The sequence below is a fragment of the Perissodus microlepis genome, chromosome 7, assembly GCF_051167445.1.
Source record: "Perissodus microlepis isolate ML-2025 ecotype Zambia chromosome 7, ASM5116744v1, whole genome shotgun sequence".
NCBI classification, from domain to species: Eukaryota; Metazoa; Chordata; class Actinopteri; order Cichliformes; family Cichlidae; genus Perissodus; species Perissodus microlepis.
In genome coordinates, this window is record NC_140467.1 from 2,786,581 (window position 1) to 2,802,565 (window position 15,985).

General features: G+C 39.6%; 1 protein-coding gene across 1 annotated transcript; it reads right to left on the minus strand.

Moving 5' to 3' along the window:
* On the minus strand, nucleotides 1–3,216 carry LOC146382286 (protein FAM180A-like). The gene is made up of 3 exons (XM_084932806.1): nucleotides 3,032–3,216; nucleotides 425–522; nucleotides 1–330 (listed from the first exon to the last, which is right to left on the minus strand). The coding sequence occupies exons 1-3, from the start codon at nucleotides 3,108–3,110 to the stop codon at nucleotides 1–3; spliced, it is 507 nt and encodes a 168-aa protein (XP_084788932.1). The 5' UTR covers nucleotides 3,111–3,216.
* Between the last annotated feature and the right edge of the window lie 12,769 nt (nucleotides 3,217–15,985).

Here is a 15,985-nt window from a genome sequence, read left to right on the forward strand (position 1 = left end):
TCAGTTTCTCAGTGTCAGATCCTTTTTGATGGATTTGTATAGGCTTACAAAGGACTCTGCCCACACGTCTCTTTGGTATTCAGTAGCGGAGCTGACCATCTGATGGACAGTGTACACCAAAGTCAAGACAGTGCGCTCAAAATCGTGCTGATGCAGGTAGCCAGTATGATTTGAAAGACCGGATATGAGCCTCAATATGTCTGTTAGCTTTTTCGGAATGATCTCTTCGCAGATTAAATCCAGGTTTCTTGTCTTTTGAAGGGAAGCTAGTTCAGCATCTGTGACCGAAAACGCTCCACTGGATTCAAAATGTATGCCAGTCATCAGTATCTGTATTTAGTGACAAGAAAATAAGTAACTGTTAATAGTTACATTGCCAGTGTTTGCTTTTTACTCATAAAAACTCAAAGGTTTGTTCTTTTACCTCAAACAGCAGATGAGCATCACTGATGGAGCTGATGAAAGTGGGGTTCACCGCAGCTGTCACTCCTCTTTTTATACTACTTGCAGCTGGAAATAAGGCTGGTGCACCAAGAGACACAGACAATGAGAATCAAGGGTGTTATGAAAGCATGAGCAGTTTCACATCTGGATTATTTCTATGCATCCAAAAGACAGTTTAAATCTTTTCAGCTGGAAATCCCTGTGACAAGTAAGCAATAATCCCTGCATGGTACAATGAAATGCAGATTTTACTGTGAGGTGAAGCCTGTGACAGATGTGAAATCCAGGTTCATCCAGCTCACAGCAGCAGGTAATCTATAATAGGTGTTTTAAAGTCTGTGATCTGTAACCTTTCTTATGAATCCTATCAGCAGACAATGAGACATGACCTCAAACTTCAAAGGAAACATAGAAATCAAAGGTGGAGTGGCACATGGATTGTACAACAAGTTCCAGATGATTGTACAGAGCTGTATATGGGATTCCTTATGCTTATGATTTAAGCCAGGATGTTAAAAACAAGTAAGTTGATGGGTCAAATGCAATTCAGAAGCTTTCCTTTTTAACTTGAATATGAATTTTACAAAAGCAGAATTGTTCCTTTGCCTTACTTTTAACTGCTTTCCCTCAGAAAAGGCTCACTAATTAGGATTAAACTCAGCGAGTCTAATGGAAACATTAGGTATCTGACAAAACTCTGTCCAGGTGTTGGTGCCACATGTCAGTGTGTAAAACCACCAGAGTTCAAGAGCCTGCGTTGTAGGGTGATGAGAAAATCTCATGAAAAACAGAAAACAACATGAAAAGTCCAGGAGGTCACTGGATTAAAACACTGAAGAGCATGAATGACTACACAATATTTCTATCAATCTAGATTACATGGCCAAAGAGGTGGACCCAGTGAGCTGACAATGATGGAACTAACATGTTTAAAAGGAACAAAGTTACTGTTTTCACACATTGTCCAGTCTCTCACATCCAATAATGGCATGGTTTTATTAATGCCTAAAAGTGGAGTTTCTGCAATTCTGAGGTCCAGGTGACAGAATTTCTTTTCCCAAAAGCATGAAAACAGGAGGGAATCGTGCAAAAAGACAGACAGCAAACTGCTCCGGCATGCAGTAATATCGGCAGAATAGTAAAGTGATTCAGTTCAAAAAATAAAAAAAGGAAGCACATTAAGAAATTCATTGCTATTGATACGCCAGAGCCACTTACCCAGTGCCAGCACGTTCACAGCATGTGTTTATTTCAGCAGATGAAACAAGATGATATTTTAATAGACTTTAAATCAACCGAGCAAGTCGGTCATTATGTTAAGCTAACGATCTCCATTAATCTCAGTTCAATAAGGCAGGCGAGAGCTTGCATTATTGAACAGGATAGCTTTTCCTTTTTAGTAACTTCTCCAATTCACAGCGATTAAACATTTTCATGAAACGTATTACTCTGAATTACATGTTTAGGTAATTACGATTATGTCAGGACATAATTCATAATTAGCTGCATAAAATAGTAATTAAACGCCAGCACATCCAAACCTGTTTTCACTTTTATGTTCTACTGATAGAAGATATCACAGCAAACACTGTTTTCTCTTCCTTCTCTCTTATTGCACAGTTTTACATGAAATGTTTTAATGTACATACATGTTCCTAGTTATGCTTACATACGTAAGGCACATTTATTTTATTCGATCTGCAGCCTTTTTTTTTTTACTATTTGCTATTTATAATTCATTCTAATTGTCGTGACAATATTAAAAACAGCATTTTTTTCAAGCACATGAGGTTGGATGAGGTTCCACTTGCATGGTTTTTACTGGTGCTGCGCCATGGTAAGTTATTCATCTATGTAAGACTTTAACTCCAAAAAAGATCCTGGACTTTAACTGCAGTCTTAAATCTCGATGACCAACTTTATTTCTTTGGCAGCTTCACATCGCAGCGGGAGGAAGTTGTTTGAAACGCTGGGATAAATGCCAAAAGCGGTGTAACATCATAATACTAAAGTGCACATGGTGCCCATGTTTATCAGCTGATCTTAAAAAAGAGCCCAATAAATCTAATCCTGATGATTGCAGCTTCTCATCCCTACTTGCTTTCATCCTTGCCTTCATGTCAGTGATCCACACTCATCTCTGCTTTTTAATCGCTTTCCTAGAGTGGCGTGTTTTTTTTTTTAATTGCAATGAAATCAAGATTTACAAAAACACTCAAACTCCACAGGCAGAAAGAATCATCTGTCACAAGCTGATCTGATCATCTTTGCTGTGAGCTTTTTATTATTCACAGTGTTTCCTCCTTCTCTCAGATCAGTTTACAGCTCCAGCCACTGTTTCCTCCATTAGAAACAGGTGCAGCTGATCTGTGATCCCAGAGCAGCCGCCAAGATTAAAACATGCTTTGACTAAAAATAGACATTTAAAACTATTTAACTCACATATTAGGTGCTGGATTACAGAACAGGTGAGGAACGAGGATCACTCTGTGTTCAGCAAAGATTCACAATCCTCAAAAAGTATTTGCAAAAACTGAACTGTTTGCTTTTCTGTAGCAAACTTACATACATGCATTTTGAGTCTTACCATTAGCCCGATGTTGTGTGGCACCTGCCTCAATGCAGCAGCAGGAAAGAGCAACTATAAGCATCTTCCAGGGCAGCATGGTTGCCTGATGTTGGTTGCAAAACTGCACAGAGGTCTCTAAATTTACTGAGCATTTGGAGCCACATACGGCACACTTTATTCATCACTCGCGTTCTCGGATTCGGTCTGCCTTCAGAACTGTGTTTTCTCTCCACCTCCTCTCTCTCTTTTGCTCTCACGAGCAGGATTACAATGCTTCCATCTGGTTATCATTAGGTTCAAAGGCACCCTCTTATTTTTGCACCATTTTTCTGGTCTCCCCTATTTCTTGTACATGTGGACAACTTTGATGTGTTTGTCTCGTGTCATCAACATGGATGCAGCAGCGATTTTCTTTGTTCAAATATGTTCTCACTGAAATGTCACAGAAAAGCTTCGTATCAAATCTAAAATTCTCATCTGTATTTCGTGCACCTTTGCAATTCATGTCATGATTTAGCTGCAACCAGAAAACCATATGCTGATTTCCATGCACAGTGTTCACAGGCTCTTCAGCCTTAGAAACAACTTGTCATGTAACAAAGTTGTCGTCACTTGCTGTTAAATGAAGAGTTATTTGTTCATCCAACTGTCTCTAGAAAGAATATGCTTACATACATGTATTTTATAAAGTCATGAGCTATGTATTTACCACCAACAGTTGGTGTACCTCAGCTGGAGCATATGTGACGGTGTCAGGATGAGCACTGAACAACCAGCTTGGTCTCCGTTCTTCAGTATGAGAAATGTGAAAAGTTCACACTCCATGAACATGAAACTCGGCTACGTGATTATTTCTAACTGTATAATGTGTACACCCTGAAGTCCGCACTGAAAACATCTGCAGAAACCACAAAGAGGCACTTTGTTCACTGCCTGGCACCGTTCACCTTCTACACAAGCCTGAGGAACACTAACCAAAAATACAACCGTGTAAAATATCACTTATTTGTTGTAGCGCTATTTTAGTCCCAATTTGTTCCATGTAGGAGTTCAAATTGATGCCAACGCCTGGGCACAGCACAAAGTTCTGGTATGCGTCATGTTAGTGCAGTCGAATGTGTTTCAGTGGCAGAGATGTGGTGGTCGTGTTGCTGCAGAGGAATGCAGACGCAGGCTGTGCTGAAGCTGGTAGGAGAGCTATGACCTCTGTAAGACCTCCAAGAACCACAGCTCTAGAACTTGAACAGACATATGATTCTTTCACATTAAATAAAAAATGTTATTCTGGGCTGTACAGTACCCCAAATAATTTGCTTTCTTGCTGTACTCAGTGAGTGACTCAGAGGTAGATGTTTAGTGTTAAGACACATTTGGCCTTTTAGATTATTAGGAATAAAACAGATAATTCTTTGCAATGGCAAAGAAAAGAAACAGGATTGCCAGACATGCCTGAGGACTGACGACATCCATCACATGACAGGGAAACAGACTGTCCAGTGGTTGCGACTGCAGTATATTATGAACTGTGCACCAAGTGACTTCACATCTCTCCCAGTAGCATCGCACGTGAAGTAATACTGACCGTTCATGTTACCATTTTGAGCAACACAGATAAATACTTATCTGAAAAACAGTAAAAAAAAAAAGAAAGCATTGCTGCAAGATGTAATTCTTGAAATTTTAATATCACAGTTATGCAGTGCTGTACCTGTTACTGGTGACTCGGGGATTTAAAACAGGGATTTGGCTTGCTCCCACAGCTTTTTAGGTTAACAGGTGATTATAAATTGCTCATGCATGTGAATGGTTGTCCTTCTCTCTGTCCATGGTGAACTTTGCCGCCTGCCCTGTGGCAGCTGCGATAGGCTCCAGGATCCTGGATTCCTAAACTGGATAAATGGAAGAAAACGTGCAGGACTTTGGCTTGCATTGGAGTATTTTTCTTAGTCCAGGGGGATTCCTGCTATTACCAAAGTAAAATAGTCTTTTTCCATGGATAACAAGGCAATGAGGTCTCTGTGTACTATTACAAAAAGGTGTCCATGAAATGTGTGAGCCTCAATAGTGGTAGATTCCTCATATATTTAAAAGCGCCATCTTTGATTTTAACAAGGATTTGTCGTCTTCCTGCTATGAAAAGAAAAGTCTGTGTCAGTAGATATTTTTGAATTGTATTTATAATGTTTTGAAAATGATCATAGAAAACAGCTGTTTTCTAACACCACCAAGCGGTACACAGAGCGCAGCGGCATATCACAAGATGGTCAGATGAAAGAAGTCTCAACATAATATATTATATTTGAGAACTAATAGATCAGCAGCTCTCTATAAGGAACGCCTCATTGACAAGAGAAGCCATGAAAATGGCCAATGGAAGGTCAGAAAACTGGTCATTACAGCTGTAGCGACTCTTCGAATTCACAATCTGAGCCCGAAGTGATCAAAGAGTCAACATAATATTTGATACAGGAGTGTTTAATGCATGACTGTATTACTTTGACTGAGGCTGCAGGTGGTGGAGTTTGGCTCTGATATCAGCACACGTTGCTGGTGGTGTTTTCACGCTGTGGGGATTATTCCATTCAAACTCTTTGGGGCACAATGTTTCGTGTACCATGTTGTGACCGCCATTCCAGTACTACTTCACGATTCGATGGCAGTAATCAGATTTGAACTGAGGAGACTACCTTTGGGATCTTGTATACTTACAGCACTAACAGCATGCTGACAAATCTGTCACCATGAACTGCAAAGTTTCCTGCACAAAATTCAGCCATACAAGAATAAATAAATATGTGTTTCCATCTGTCAGATCGTATGACACAAAATATTTACTTATATTCGTCTAAATGTCACTAAAGATTACACTGTAATCATAGCTGTACCAGCCATGTTTGTCCACTAGATGGCACCATATACCAGCATCAATTTCCAGCTAGCGTCCTGCCACAGAACGACGTCCAGATAAAACGTTGACCTGTTTCCTCTGTTTTTATTTTCAGTTATGTGAAAACATTTGCATTTGCAAATAATTTTTGCAACTTTCATTTTATTTGTTGTCGCTTGCAACAAGGTATTCGGTAAATTTCCTCTCAAGTCTTAAAAATGTACATTTTTAAAAATGTCTCTAAAAACACAGTGTTGGTAATTTCACATTTTCACATCGACCCATCAGCATTTTCTCTTTTCGGTTACTATATTCAGCAGATCACGGGCAGTTGCCACTTCACAGCCTGGCAGCAGACATCCCAGCTTTTTCACAGACCATCTGTCATCACTGTGCTGTATTGTATGCTGCTGTCCTCAAGCCAAACCCATTTTATGATCCGTTTAGCCACCCTCCTGTTTTTAAAGGGATACTGACTCCTCATCATTTCTGTCTTTTGGGACACTCTCCTGGCCTTTTGCTGCAACGGTAATACATCACCAGCCATTTAATTCAACTTCCATCTGTTTGTTATAGACACAGACCATAGGCATGACTGTAATTAGCTGTATGGAGAAGTTCAAAATCCCCTAAAATGCAGTTGAAATGTGACTTTTTGGGACAGTCTGCATCCAAACTACAAAAATAGCATTGTGGGAACAGAGCGGACTTTGGATTCCAGTGGGAACACAATTACCATACTTTGACAAATGACCTATGTTGTTGCATTTGGGTTTGGGTTGCAACAAATATCCACTCCCATCATGAACGACAGCTGGATCGTCTCAGAATAAAGAGAATACATGTGATAAATGTGCTATCCTGGTATTCTTTCTCAAAGCTTAAATGCAATGGGAACAAACAGGAGATGTCTCTGAATATAAAATAAAGTACAGATAGTAGAAATGTGTGTACTGTCTTCTTTACTAAAGCTGTGTCATTGTTTTGGGTTTCTGATAATAACTGCTTATTTTGTCTGTTATTTTTCTTGGTTACTGAGCAATGACAATTTCACTTCTTTTTCATCCACCGCATTTTGTTCGTGGTCCCTGTGGTTCCTACAAGATGAAGGTGTCCCATGGAACAAAGCTCATTGTATGCATATGAACATGTAATAAATCATGTACTATTTGCATATAATTTTATTTTTAGCAACAAAATTAGAGTTGCTTTACAAAATCATATATTTTCACATTGATGCTAAGAAAGTTTAGAAAAATGTTTTTATAGTTACGCTATAGTAACGCTTTCCTGACGTGTTGCCGCCACATGGACGCACTCTTGCACAAGCGCAGTAAAACCATAAAATCATCAAGCCGCTATAAAACCATCAGGTAATATTTTGGCGTTTCGATAATCTAATAAAAATTTCAACCAGCTGCTAATAAATTAGAAATGTTCTGATCTTTTTTAAATCTCCAGTTTTTGAACTTGCAGTCGGTATATGTGGCACATTAACGCTTCCTGAACGCACTGACGTGTTGTGGTCTCAGTCATGGAAGAAAGATGAAAGAAATATGTGCTATTTTTCATAGATATTTTAATGCGTACATATAATAACATACATTTTACATTGACTGCATGACATCCATCTAATATTGTCAGATCTAAACTGCAAGAAAATCTTTGAATATGTAATTCTGCATAATGCCTGTTGTTTCATTCGAAGCTTTTATGCAACAACTTCCGTCTCGCATGCTCAGCCTGCAGACAGAAACAGTCTGAACCCATCGTGCCTGAATCCCTCTCTTATCTCAAGGACGACAGATGAGCCGTCTGCAGTGGCGAGGCCTCGCACCCCTCATTGCTCACATTCAGTTCTTTGAGTCTTTGTTAGAGTTTGTGGGTGTGTGTACTTGTATTAGAATATCCCGTGTGTGTCTGGAAATCCTTAGCTATATCCACAGTCTTCACTTATGTAAATCCTAGGTCTTTCGTTTTTTTCCTCGCATATCCCTCTTCCTCGCCATCCTCTTATCCTCCTCTTCCCTCTTTATGCAGCTTCCCCCTCATTTGTCTCGACCTTGACATTGAATCTATCAGCTTTTTTTGCTCTTTTGGATCAGAGGGAAAGTGCAGTGATGTAGAGCACTGACATATATGCAAAAATATTTTTTTATATTTTCACACTGCTTAGGGATGACAGTTTACAACTGCATCCCTTTGAAGTAAGTTCAGTTCCACTGCTTTCTTGTAGTTAAGCTGTAGTAATGGCTCAGTAATCTGAGCAAGTGACCGTAGGGCTCATTTTCAGGTTGCACAGACGCCTGCAGTTCAAGGCCATTACCTCACTTATGACTGCAGGTCCTGCTGGGAGCTGGGAGTCTGCATTTCACCCCGCTGCCCATAATGGAAAGGATTTCTTTAATCGTTCTTTTAATCTTTTACTGCCCATAAAAGAAGATATTGAACAAGAAAACTGAAGGAAAAACTTCTCACAGACGTCTGAGCACACACATTTTCTCGATTCCCTCCCTCAAGCTCACTTAAATGTCAGTAGGAGCTCATCAGACTATATGTTTACCAGTTTCTTTGACATTGTGGTCAATCTTCTAATGGACCTTGATTCTACCATTAAGGCTACTGTCTTGCTGTATAAGGTCTTTCACAGGCTGATGGGGACTGTGTTAGCCCCTTCAGCTTTAATTGTTTTCTTCAGTCTGTCTTCTGCACTTTTCTCCACTTAACCTGAATTTTTCTTTCCGGCCTTTTTCATCCTTTTTAGCCATGCCAGAGCCATGGCTGCTGGGATGCAATATAGAGCCACTGCTTTGCACAAATATTATGTTGCAAAGATGTTTAAGAATTCAGATCCCATCTCACCAGAGGTTTAAGCCAACATTTCCACTACTGCCATTAGCCTGTTAATAATTTTGGCATTTCAGAAAGATTTATCAACAATAGCTAATGAGCCGACTTTTCATTTATTTTTTTATTTTTTTTATTTTTTTCCCAGATGAAATTGAAATTTGTGACAGGCATTAAGGCATCCCTAGCATGGTTGTAATCTCCGAGTCATGTTAGGTTATGTCTTCTTTCACTGTGTGTGTCCATCTGAACATCTTCCTGTGTGTCAGATACAGGCTGACCTTGGGTTATTAAAGGAGAAGCCTGACTTTGTTCATCTGTTAACACAGACCTGCTGAAACACAAAAAACACAAATGATCCAACGCTAGAAAAACTGGGAAATAAATGTGAAATTATTGTTTTCAAAGCTGTGCCCTTGGCAGCGAAGCTTTATGCTGGAGTGAGTGGTATATATCAACTTAAGATCAAAACCTGCAAGGAGAACTTGCAGTGTATTGTGACAGTGAACAGGACCTGAAATGAAGGTTAGTTGTAAGTGATTGATGGTGTTGCCCGCAGCGCTGTCATTGAGTAATTGACCTGAAGTCATTTGAGTTGTTAGTATTGAATTAAGCATCTGTAATGAAATCATAGACCCAGGCAGTGCTAAATGTAGGGATCCATCTCTAATGCAACGAGAGTGATGAGGTTGTGTGTGCTGTGCGTGCGAGCATCCAGGGTGGTTTCAGCGAAAGGCACAGATGCAGCTACAGATGACATCTTGAATATATTTTTTAAAAATAACTTCTGACTTTTATGCTGAAGAGCTGCAGATTAAGATGCTTTCACAGCCCAAAGGAATGCAGTCATTTTTCATGACTTGGAGAAATCAGAGTCATCATAGACAATGTTAGAGTGCTTGTGTTGATGCCACTAATACAGAAATGCTCGACCTACTTAGTTTTACAGTATTTAGCTCAAAGAGAGAGGGAGCATACAAGCGTACAGCTGTCACTTCACAAACTTGTTCTAACTGTATATTCAGTGTTTTATCTTTAAATTCATTCAAGTTTTTCAAGGTGAATGACAACAATGATGAAAATGCTCTACTGGGATGACCGTGCTGGTCTTGTGGCATTGCTTTACTGGAATCAGATTTGTGCTGTCTTAGGGATAATTTCTCATTCACATGAAACTCGGTCAAAATAACTTTTCTGTCTACGGGAATGCCGGCTCACTCTTCCTGTGGTCTGACCTCTAACTGTGTCACGCAGTCAAAGGAGGGTTAGTTCACTCTGAGTACGTATTTAGTTCTTTGGTTTACTTGCCAAAAATTACCATCTCAAGTAACCTGTTAAATTTCATATCCTCGGGGAGCCCCCGGTTGCACATTGAACCTTTACTTTGTCTGATTTAGCGAGGCAGAAATAGCGTGCTATAAACAATAACAGACGGACACCACGGACAGTGGGTCTCCTACTGAATGGACAGCAGTGTGACTAATGGTTTGTCAAGGGTAAAAACAAGGATGTGAGCAATACACTGACTGTAAAAGTGGATTTTTACTGTTATTGGAGTGCTGATGAGAAACACATCAATGCCAAGTCAATGAAAAAGATATCCACCACAACTTTACATTTAAAAAGCACAATATTTGCTCTAATAAGAGATTTAATTAAAGTGCATTTGGAAGATCCAAATGAAAGCTGGTGCATTGCTGTTTAGTTGTAGGAAATACTAAAAGTATTTTGATACAGGTGGGCCACAGGTCACCAACAACATGTGCAACATATACGTGACTAAAGTGTTACTGTCTGCTAAAAGACAAACTGCAAAGCAATATTTCTTTGTGTAATTTCCTCATCTGCTGCAGTGTCTCATTAATCGTACAGTCGGACCAGTTGATAGTTGCAATTTTAAGTGGATGGAATTTAAAGTAGGGAAAATGCTTGGGATTATGTTTGAAAAAAGGAATGCTATGTAAAATAAGGCCCAGATCGTCTAGGCTGCAGTAATCACGAGTGTTATGCTATTAGAATACACTGCAGATGTGGATTAAAATAATAAATGAAACCAATTTAGCAGCGTCTGACTGTTCCAGAACAAAAACAGATTACTGTGCACAGTGTAATTACATTTTATGTTATTACTTTAATCACCCGATTTTAATACTTTTGAAGGAATACTGCTTTTCCAAACAAAAACGTGAAGAGGTTCATGTGTGTTTTTGTGGCTTTGATGGTATGCTTGATGAGCTCGATTAACATCCAGTGGGGAATTGTGACCTTTCCTCGCTTGCTGCGTCTACACGGATATTAGCAGGCCCAGAGAGTTCCTCCTTTGGTGTGGTAGGGAAAGGTGATATGTGAGAGCAGCTGGTTGGTCTTCACAGCCAGCGTGGACTCCAGCAGCTGATGAGAATCTGTGTATGAGAGTCACTGAGTGTCATAATCGCATAAATCCACCACACTGCTGGGGATCACCGTGTGTTACATCATTACTTCACACTTTCCCGTGAGATGTTTCCTAGCGTGTCTGATTAAACAGAGGATTTCTACGAGGCACAAACACAAATATCTTTCTTTGAGGGCGTCTCTAAACACGTTAGCAGTACATTTAATGAAAGAGCAGAGTTAATAAGTATTTAAAAAGATTTAAGGACAGCGTCAGAGTGTGTATCCTGTTTGAAGTGCCAATCATCTGTTGCTAAATTACTATAAAATTGGTCTCCGAAGAGGTCTTGAGGAAGCAGTTACGCTGGTTTCACTGTCTGTTTGACACAGACAGCAATAAAACTCCAGACCTCACACTGCTTAAATCAAATGTTGCCACAATGTGACTTTCCACAGAGTGCATGCTGGGATTGATACCAGACCCCTGTGACCATGAAATGGAATAAGTGGGGAAGAGAATGGGTAAATAAAGGAATTAAATTTTGCCACATTTCTAAGGCAGCGGTGGTTTTTCTTTTGTCTGTGTGCTTTAAACCTCAACACACTGGAGACAGCGCTGGTTAGGGAAACATAACAACTTGAAATCTTACCTTAAATGTCAACACACCTGCATTTTTGAGGTGAGATTTGCATAATTGGCCATATTACAAAGTATTGGACAGGTTCACATCGATGCAACCCTCCTCCACCTGTTTCCTCTTGACATTGCCTCAGAATTAGTGTCCATGCTTCCTCCCACCACGTTTATCACCGGTTTCACGTCACATTCATTCAGATCATAAGCACGTTTCTTTTTTTAGGGGCGGTTGTAGCTCAGGAGATACAGCAGGTCATTTACTAATCGGACTGTTGGTGGTTCGATCCCTGGCTCCAGTCTGCATGCTAAATATCCTTGCGCAAGACACTAACCCCAAGTTGCTCTCCGACGCATCCATCGGAGTATGAATGCGTGTGTGAATGTTAGTTAGAAACCACTTAAGTATGAATGAGGCATATTGTATAAAGCTCCCTGGGAGAGTAGAAAGGCGCTATGTAAGAATCATTTACCATTCATTCCCTCATGACTCAGACTAATTGCCAAGGTCTTCTTCTTTTGCACATCATGTGAATTCATCCAGTTAATCTTAAAATATGTTTTTCATCTTGACCTCTCTACGATGTCAGAATCGACCCCAAAGCTGCTGAGTAACTTAAGACTTGTCAACTGCATCATGGCACTAAAGGAAAGGTTAGGGGATCATATATCCATAAGTATCATTACAGCACTCCATCGAAAAGTTCTTGTGACCAACTGTATCACTGCTGCAGACTGACCGAATGACAAACCCCATCACAACCACAGAGTGCCATGCAGTATTGAGCCATATAGAGAGCCAATGAAAGAAAGAAAACAAACCAAAGATGTGCACATTTGAGCAGCAGTGCAACATGAAGAAATAGTAATAGAGTAATAGAGTAATAGAGTAATAGAGTAAGAAATAGAGTTAAATCAAATGGATCCGTTCCGCTCTTCCTCTCTAGTGTTGTCAAATATTGCTGTTAAAGGCAGAAAATGTTAGAACTGACTCCTCTGAGATTAGTGCTTAGTCCATCTCAAACAAACAAGACAGTCCACTATATATTTAGCTTGGTGCACTCCTTGTTATTTTATGTATGTCCTACATATATCACTTTAATATATGTGCTATCGCAACGCATATTTTGCAGTAAATTAAAAGTTACACAAACTGCATATAGGAAGGGAGGAACAGTATATCTGGTCATCTCACTGGCTCTTTAAAAATAGTTCCACAAAGACAAATAAGACAAAAGTGCTCACTTTGTCTGCAGTCGTTTGCTGTGCATTCCCAGAGCAGTTAGTCTTTGTAAATGATTGTTTAGAGCGATGGTGACTTTGGTTTTTGTTGGCTTTACTTAGAGACAAATGTGGTGCATATCCATTACAATTTAAGGTCATTATATTATTATAACAATTTCCACATGTTTAAAAACAATGCAGTCTCACCCTTTCACCCTCACCCTCTAAATCGGCTCATTTAAAAATGGCAGACAATGCTTACGTGTTGGAAAAAGGCTTCAGATGTATATTTGACATACAAATATATTGCGAGTTCATTTATTGAAACGAATCTGTGCTTTTAAGTCTTAATTGTCCTCCGGTAAAGTTGCTTGACCTTCCCTTCCCGCTGGATGTGGCAAAACATGATCAACGCTGCAGGCAACAAACTCGTTATTACATCCAGCCATGCTTCATCTGTTGTGAAACTCTACTGTAACGTTCCCCTGCTGTGCTGAACTCTCCACACCATTTCTCCCCAAACATGATGAGTCTTACCCAAAGCACATTAGTCTTAATTAAGCTAAAGTGTTTTCTCTCATCTCACTGCATCCTTCCTCTGCTCACCCCCCCTTTCACTCCCCCAGTCCTCCCCGTTCTGTCCCTTCCTTATTCACCCCCCTTTGTCCTTCCAGCAGAGCTTCATCACATTTAATGACTTGGTCTCATGGGAGGTACAACCAGTTTACATTCATTTATTCACAGAAAAAAAAACCCACTTTCAATTCACAACACATTGGGATTCTGCCAAAGCGTTTGCAGTGACTCTGATGTAAATCACTGGCTATCTATGTAAACCTGGTGCAGCTTTTCGGGCTTTTTGCAGAGTATCACAAGTAAATACAGAAAACATGCAATGTAATTTTTTATTTTACATTACCAGTAGATACTTTCTGCATTGTAAGTAATGCAGGGGGAGTAACCTCTTTCACTGTAAGTATCATGACATATTTTGTTCAGTTATTACTTGGATTCCAAATAACTTGAATCTAAACACAGATTTTTATTGTTAAAAGATCATTTATACATCGCGTTTCTGTAGAAAACAATAAATCCCATTGTCTGTAGTCTGTAGTTTAAAAACATTTCAGTGCTGTGTCTGCCAGCTTCCTTCCTGTCCCTGACCTCAGAGGTCAGAGCTGCATAATGAGCCTCGCTCTCCAGTTTCTCCCTCTTTTCCCTCTGTGTTGTCCATCCTGTCACTGTGTCTCTTGCAAAATAGCACACTCTCAAAGTTGTTACTGTTATGCTGCTTGCATTTATAATTAGCAATAAAATCAGGCATGACGATGACTTATAGCAAAGGGAAACGGCAGCAATGTCAGTAATTACGACGACCCGCACACACATTAAAGCAACATACCGAGCTGAGCACGCTACCACTTCAGAAGAATGTTTGTAGCTTTAAGGCCATTTACCCAACAAACTATCACCAAGTCCTGTAAAAATCTCAAAGGGTTTTTTGAAATAATGAAATCATCTCGAGCATCAAAGAGACTGTTAGCTGTTTGGGAGACCGCAGTAACTTTGGGTTGCAAAGTTTGGCAAACCTCATTAATGCTGGCCAGATGGAAACCCTATTTTAAAGCCATAAACTGCGCTGGATCAATAGTGTCTTTATTTGTCTGTACGTGGCCTGTCAACAGGTTCTCTGTGTTGTTTTCTTGAGAGTCACTTTTGATTTAACACATAATCCATTTTCATACAGCGGAGTGAATTTAAAACAGTGAAGCTTACATGCTATCCTGAAAAAAAGATTTGCAGGGGAAATTCAGGCAGTTTTAAAAGTCAGTGCACACAGTGTGATCAGATTCTGGAGGATTTTTTTATTCACAGCGAAACCAGAGTTGTAGCTTCATGTAAGGTAATGATCAACCCTGCTTTTACTGTATTTCTTATGCTGTAGTCTGCTAATTCTTATTGGTGGCTTCAGATTTCTTATTGTATGAAAAAGAAAGAGAGGTTTGCAGTCCAGCCTTACTCTATAGTTTTTCAGGCTTCTGAGAATATTTCACAGCTACATGCAACATTGCATGATATGGTGCTTCACTTTGAGTGTTAGAAATTGCATTTGCCATCAAAATAAAATCCACAAAATAAAACATGTGCAGAGGTTTTGTTTGACTGTGTTGTAAGCTTAGCAAAAGTATAAAAAAAGAACCTGCACACTGGGTGGGAGAGCGGGTTTGTGGGGTGAGGGGACACAAACAAACAAACAAAAATTCAGACTGATAATGAAAAGATCAGACAAAGGAAGGGAGTGGGCAGTGTGTACACAGAAGGCTAATTGCAAAACTGAACAATGGCGAGGGCAGAACAGAGGACGAAAGCATCGCAGGTGGAAACAAGAAGCAGACAATCAACAGAGAGGCAACGGAAAGAAAGCAGCAAAACTAAAATGAGGTAACACAGAACAGCAGCTTTCAAATTAAAACAGGAAATGACCAAAAGAAAACTTACACTTATGTAAGCTAGCACTGAACAAGAGGTCAGGGACAAGTACACACAAAAAAGTACAAGCATATAAATGAAACATAGATTAAAACACAGTGAAGAGACTGAAACACGTAAAAGATGAAGAATGAAGAAGAACGGCAAAAACAGCAGTGAAGAATTCAAATAAAACAAGAATTGTTGCTCAGCATGACTAGACGTGTGGTAACCACCACAGGGATCCATAACTCAACAATCAGCACGAAACCCTGGCACCGTGACAGAAAGGCCTGGACTGCAGTCATTAAGATGGTGAATGTTTCACGGACTGTGAAAAAGTCCAAAAGAATTAAATAATTCGATTTAATTATAAAGGACAGACTACACGGTGGAAGACAATGATCATGTGATCTGTCAGTCAGGATTATAGACTTGCAGTTCTAAACATGATAAATATATGGGGGGAGAAAATACTGATTAATCCAAAAAAGAGTGTATTTGAAGATATCAGTGCGATTGTGTTTACAGTAGCATG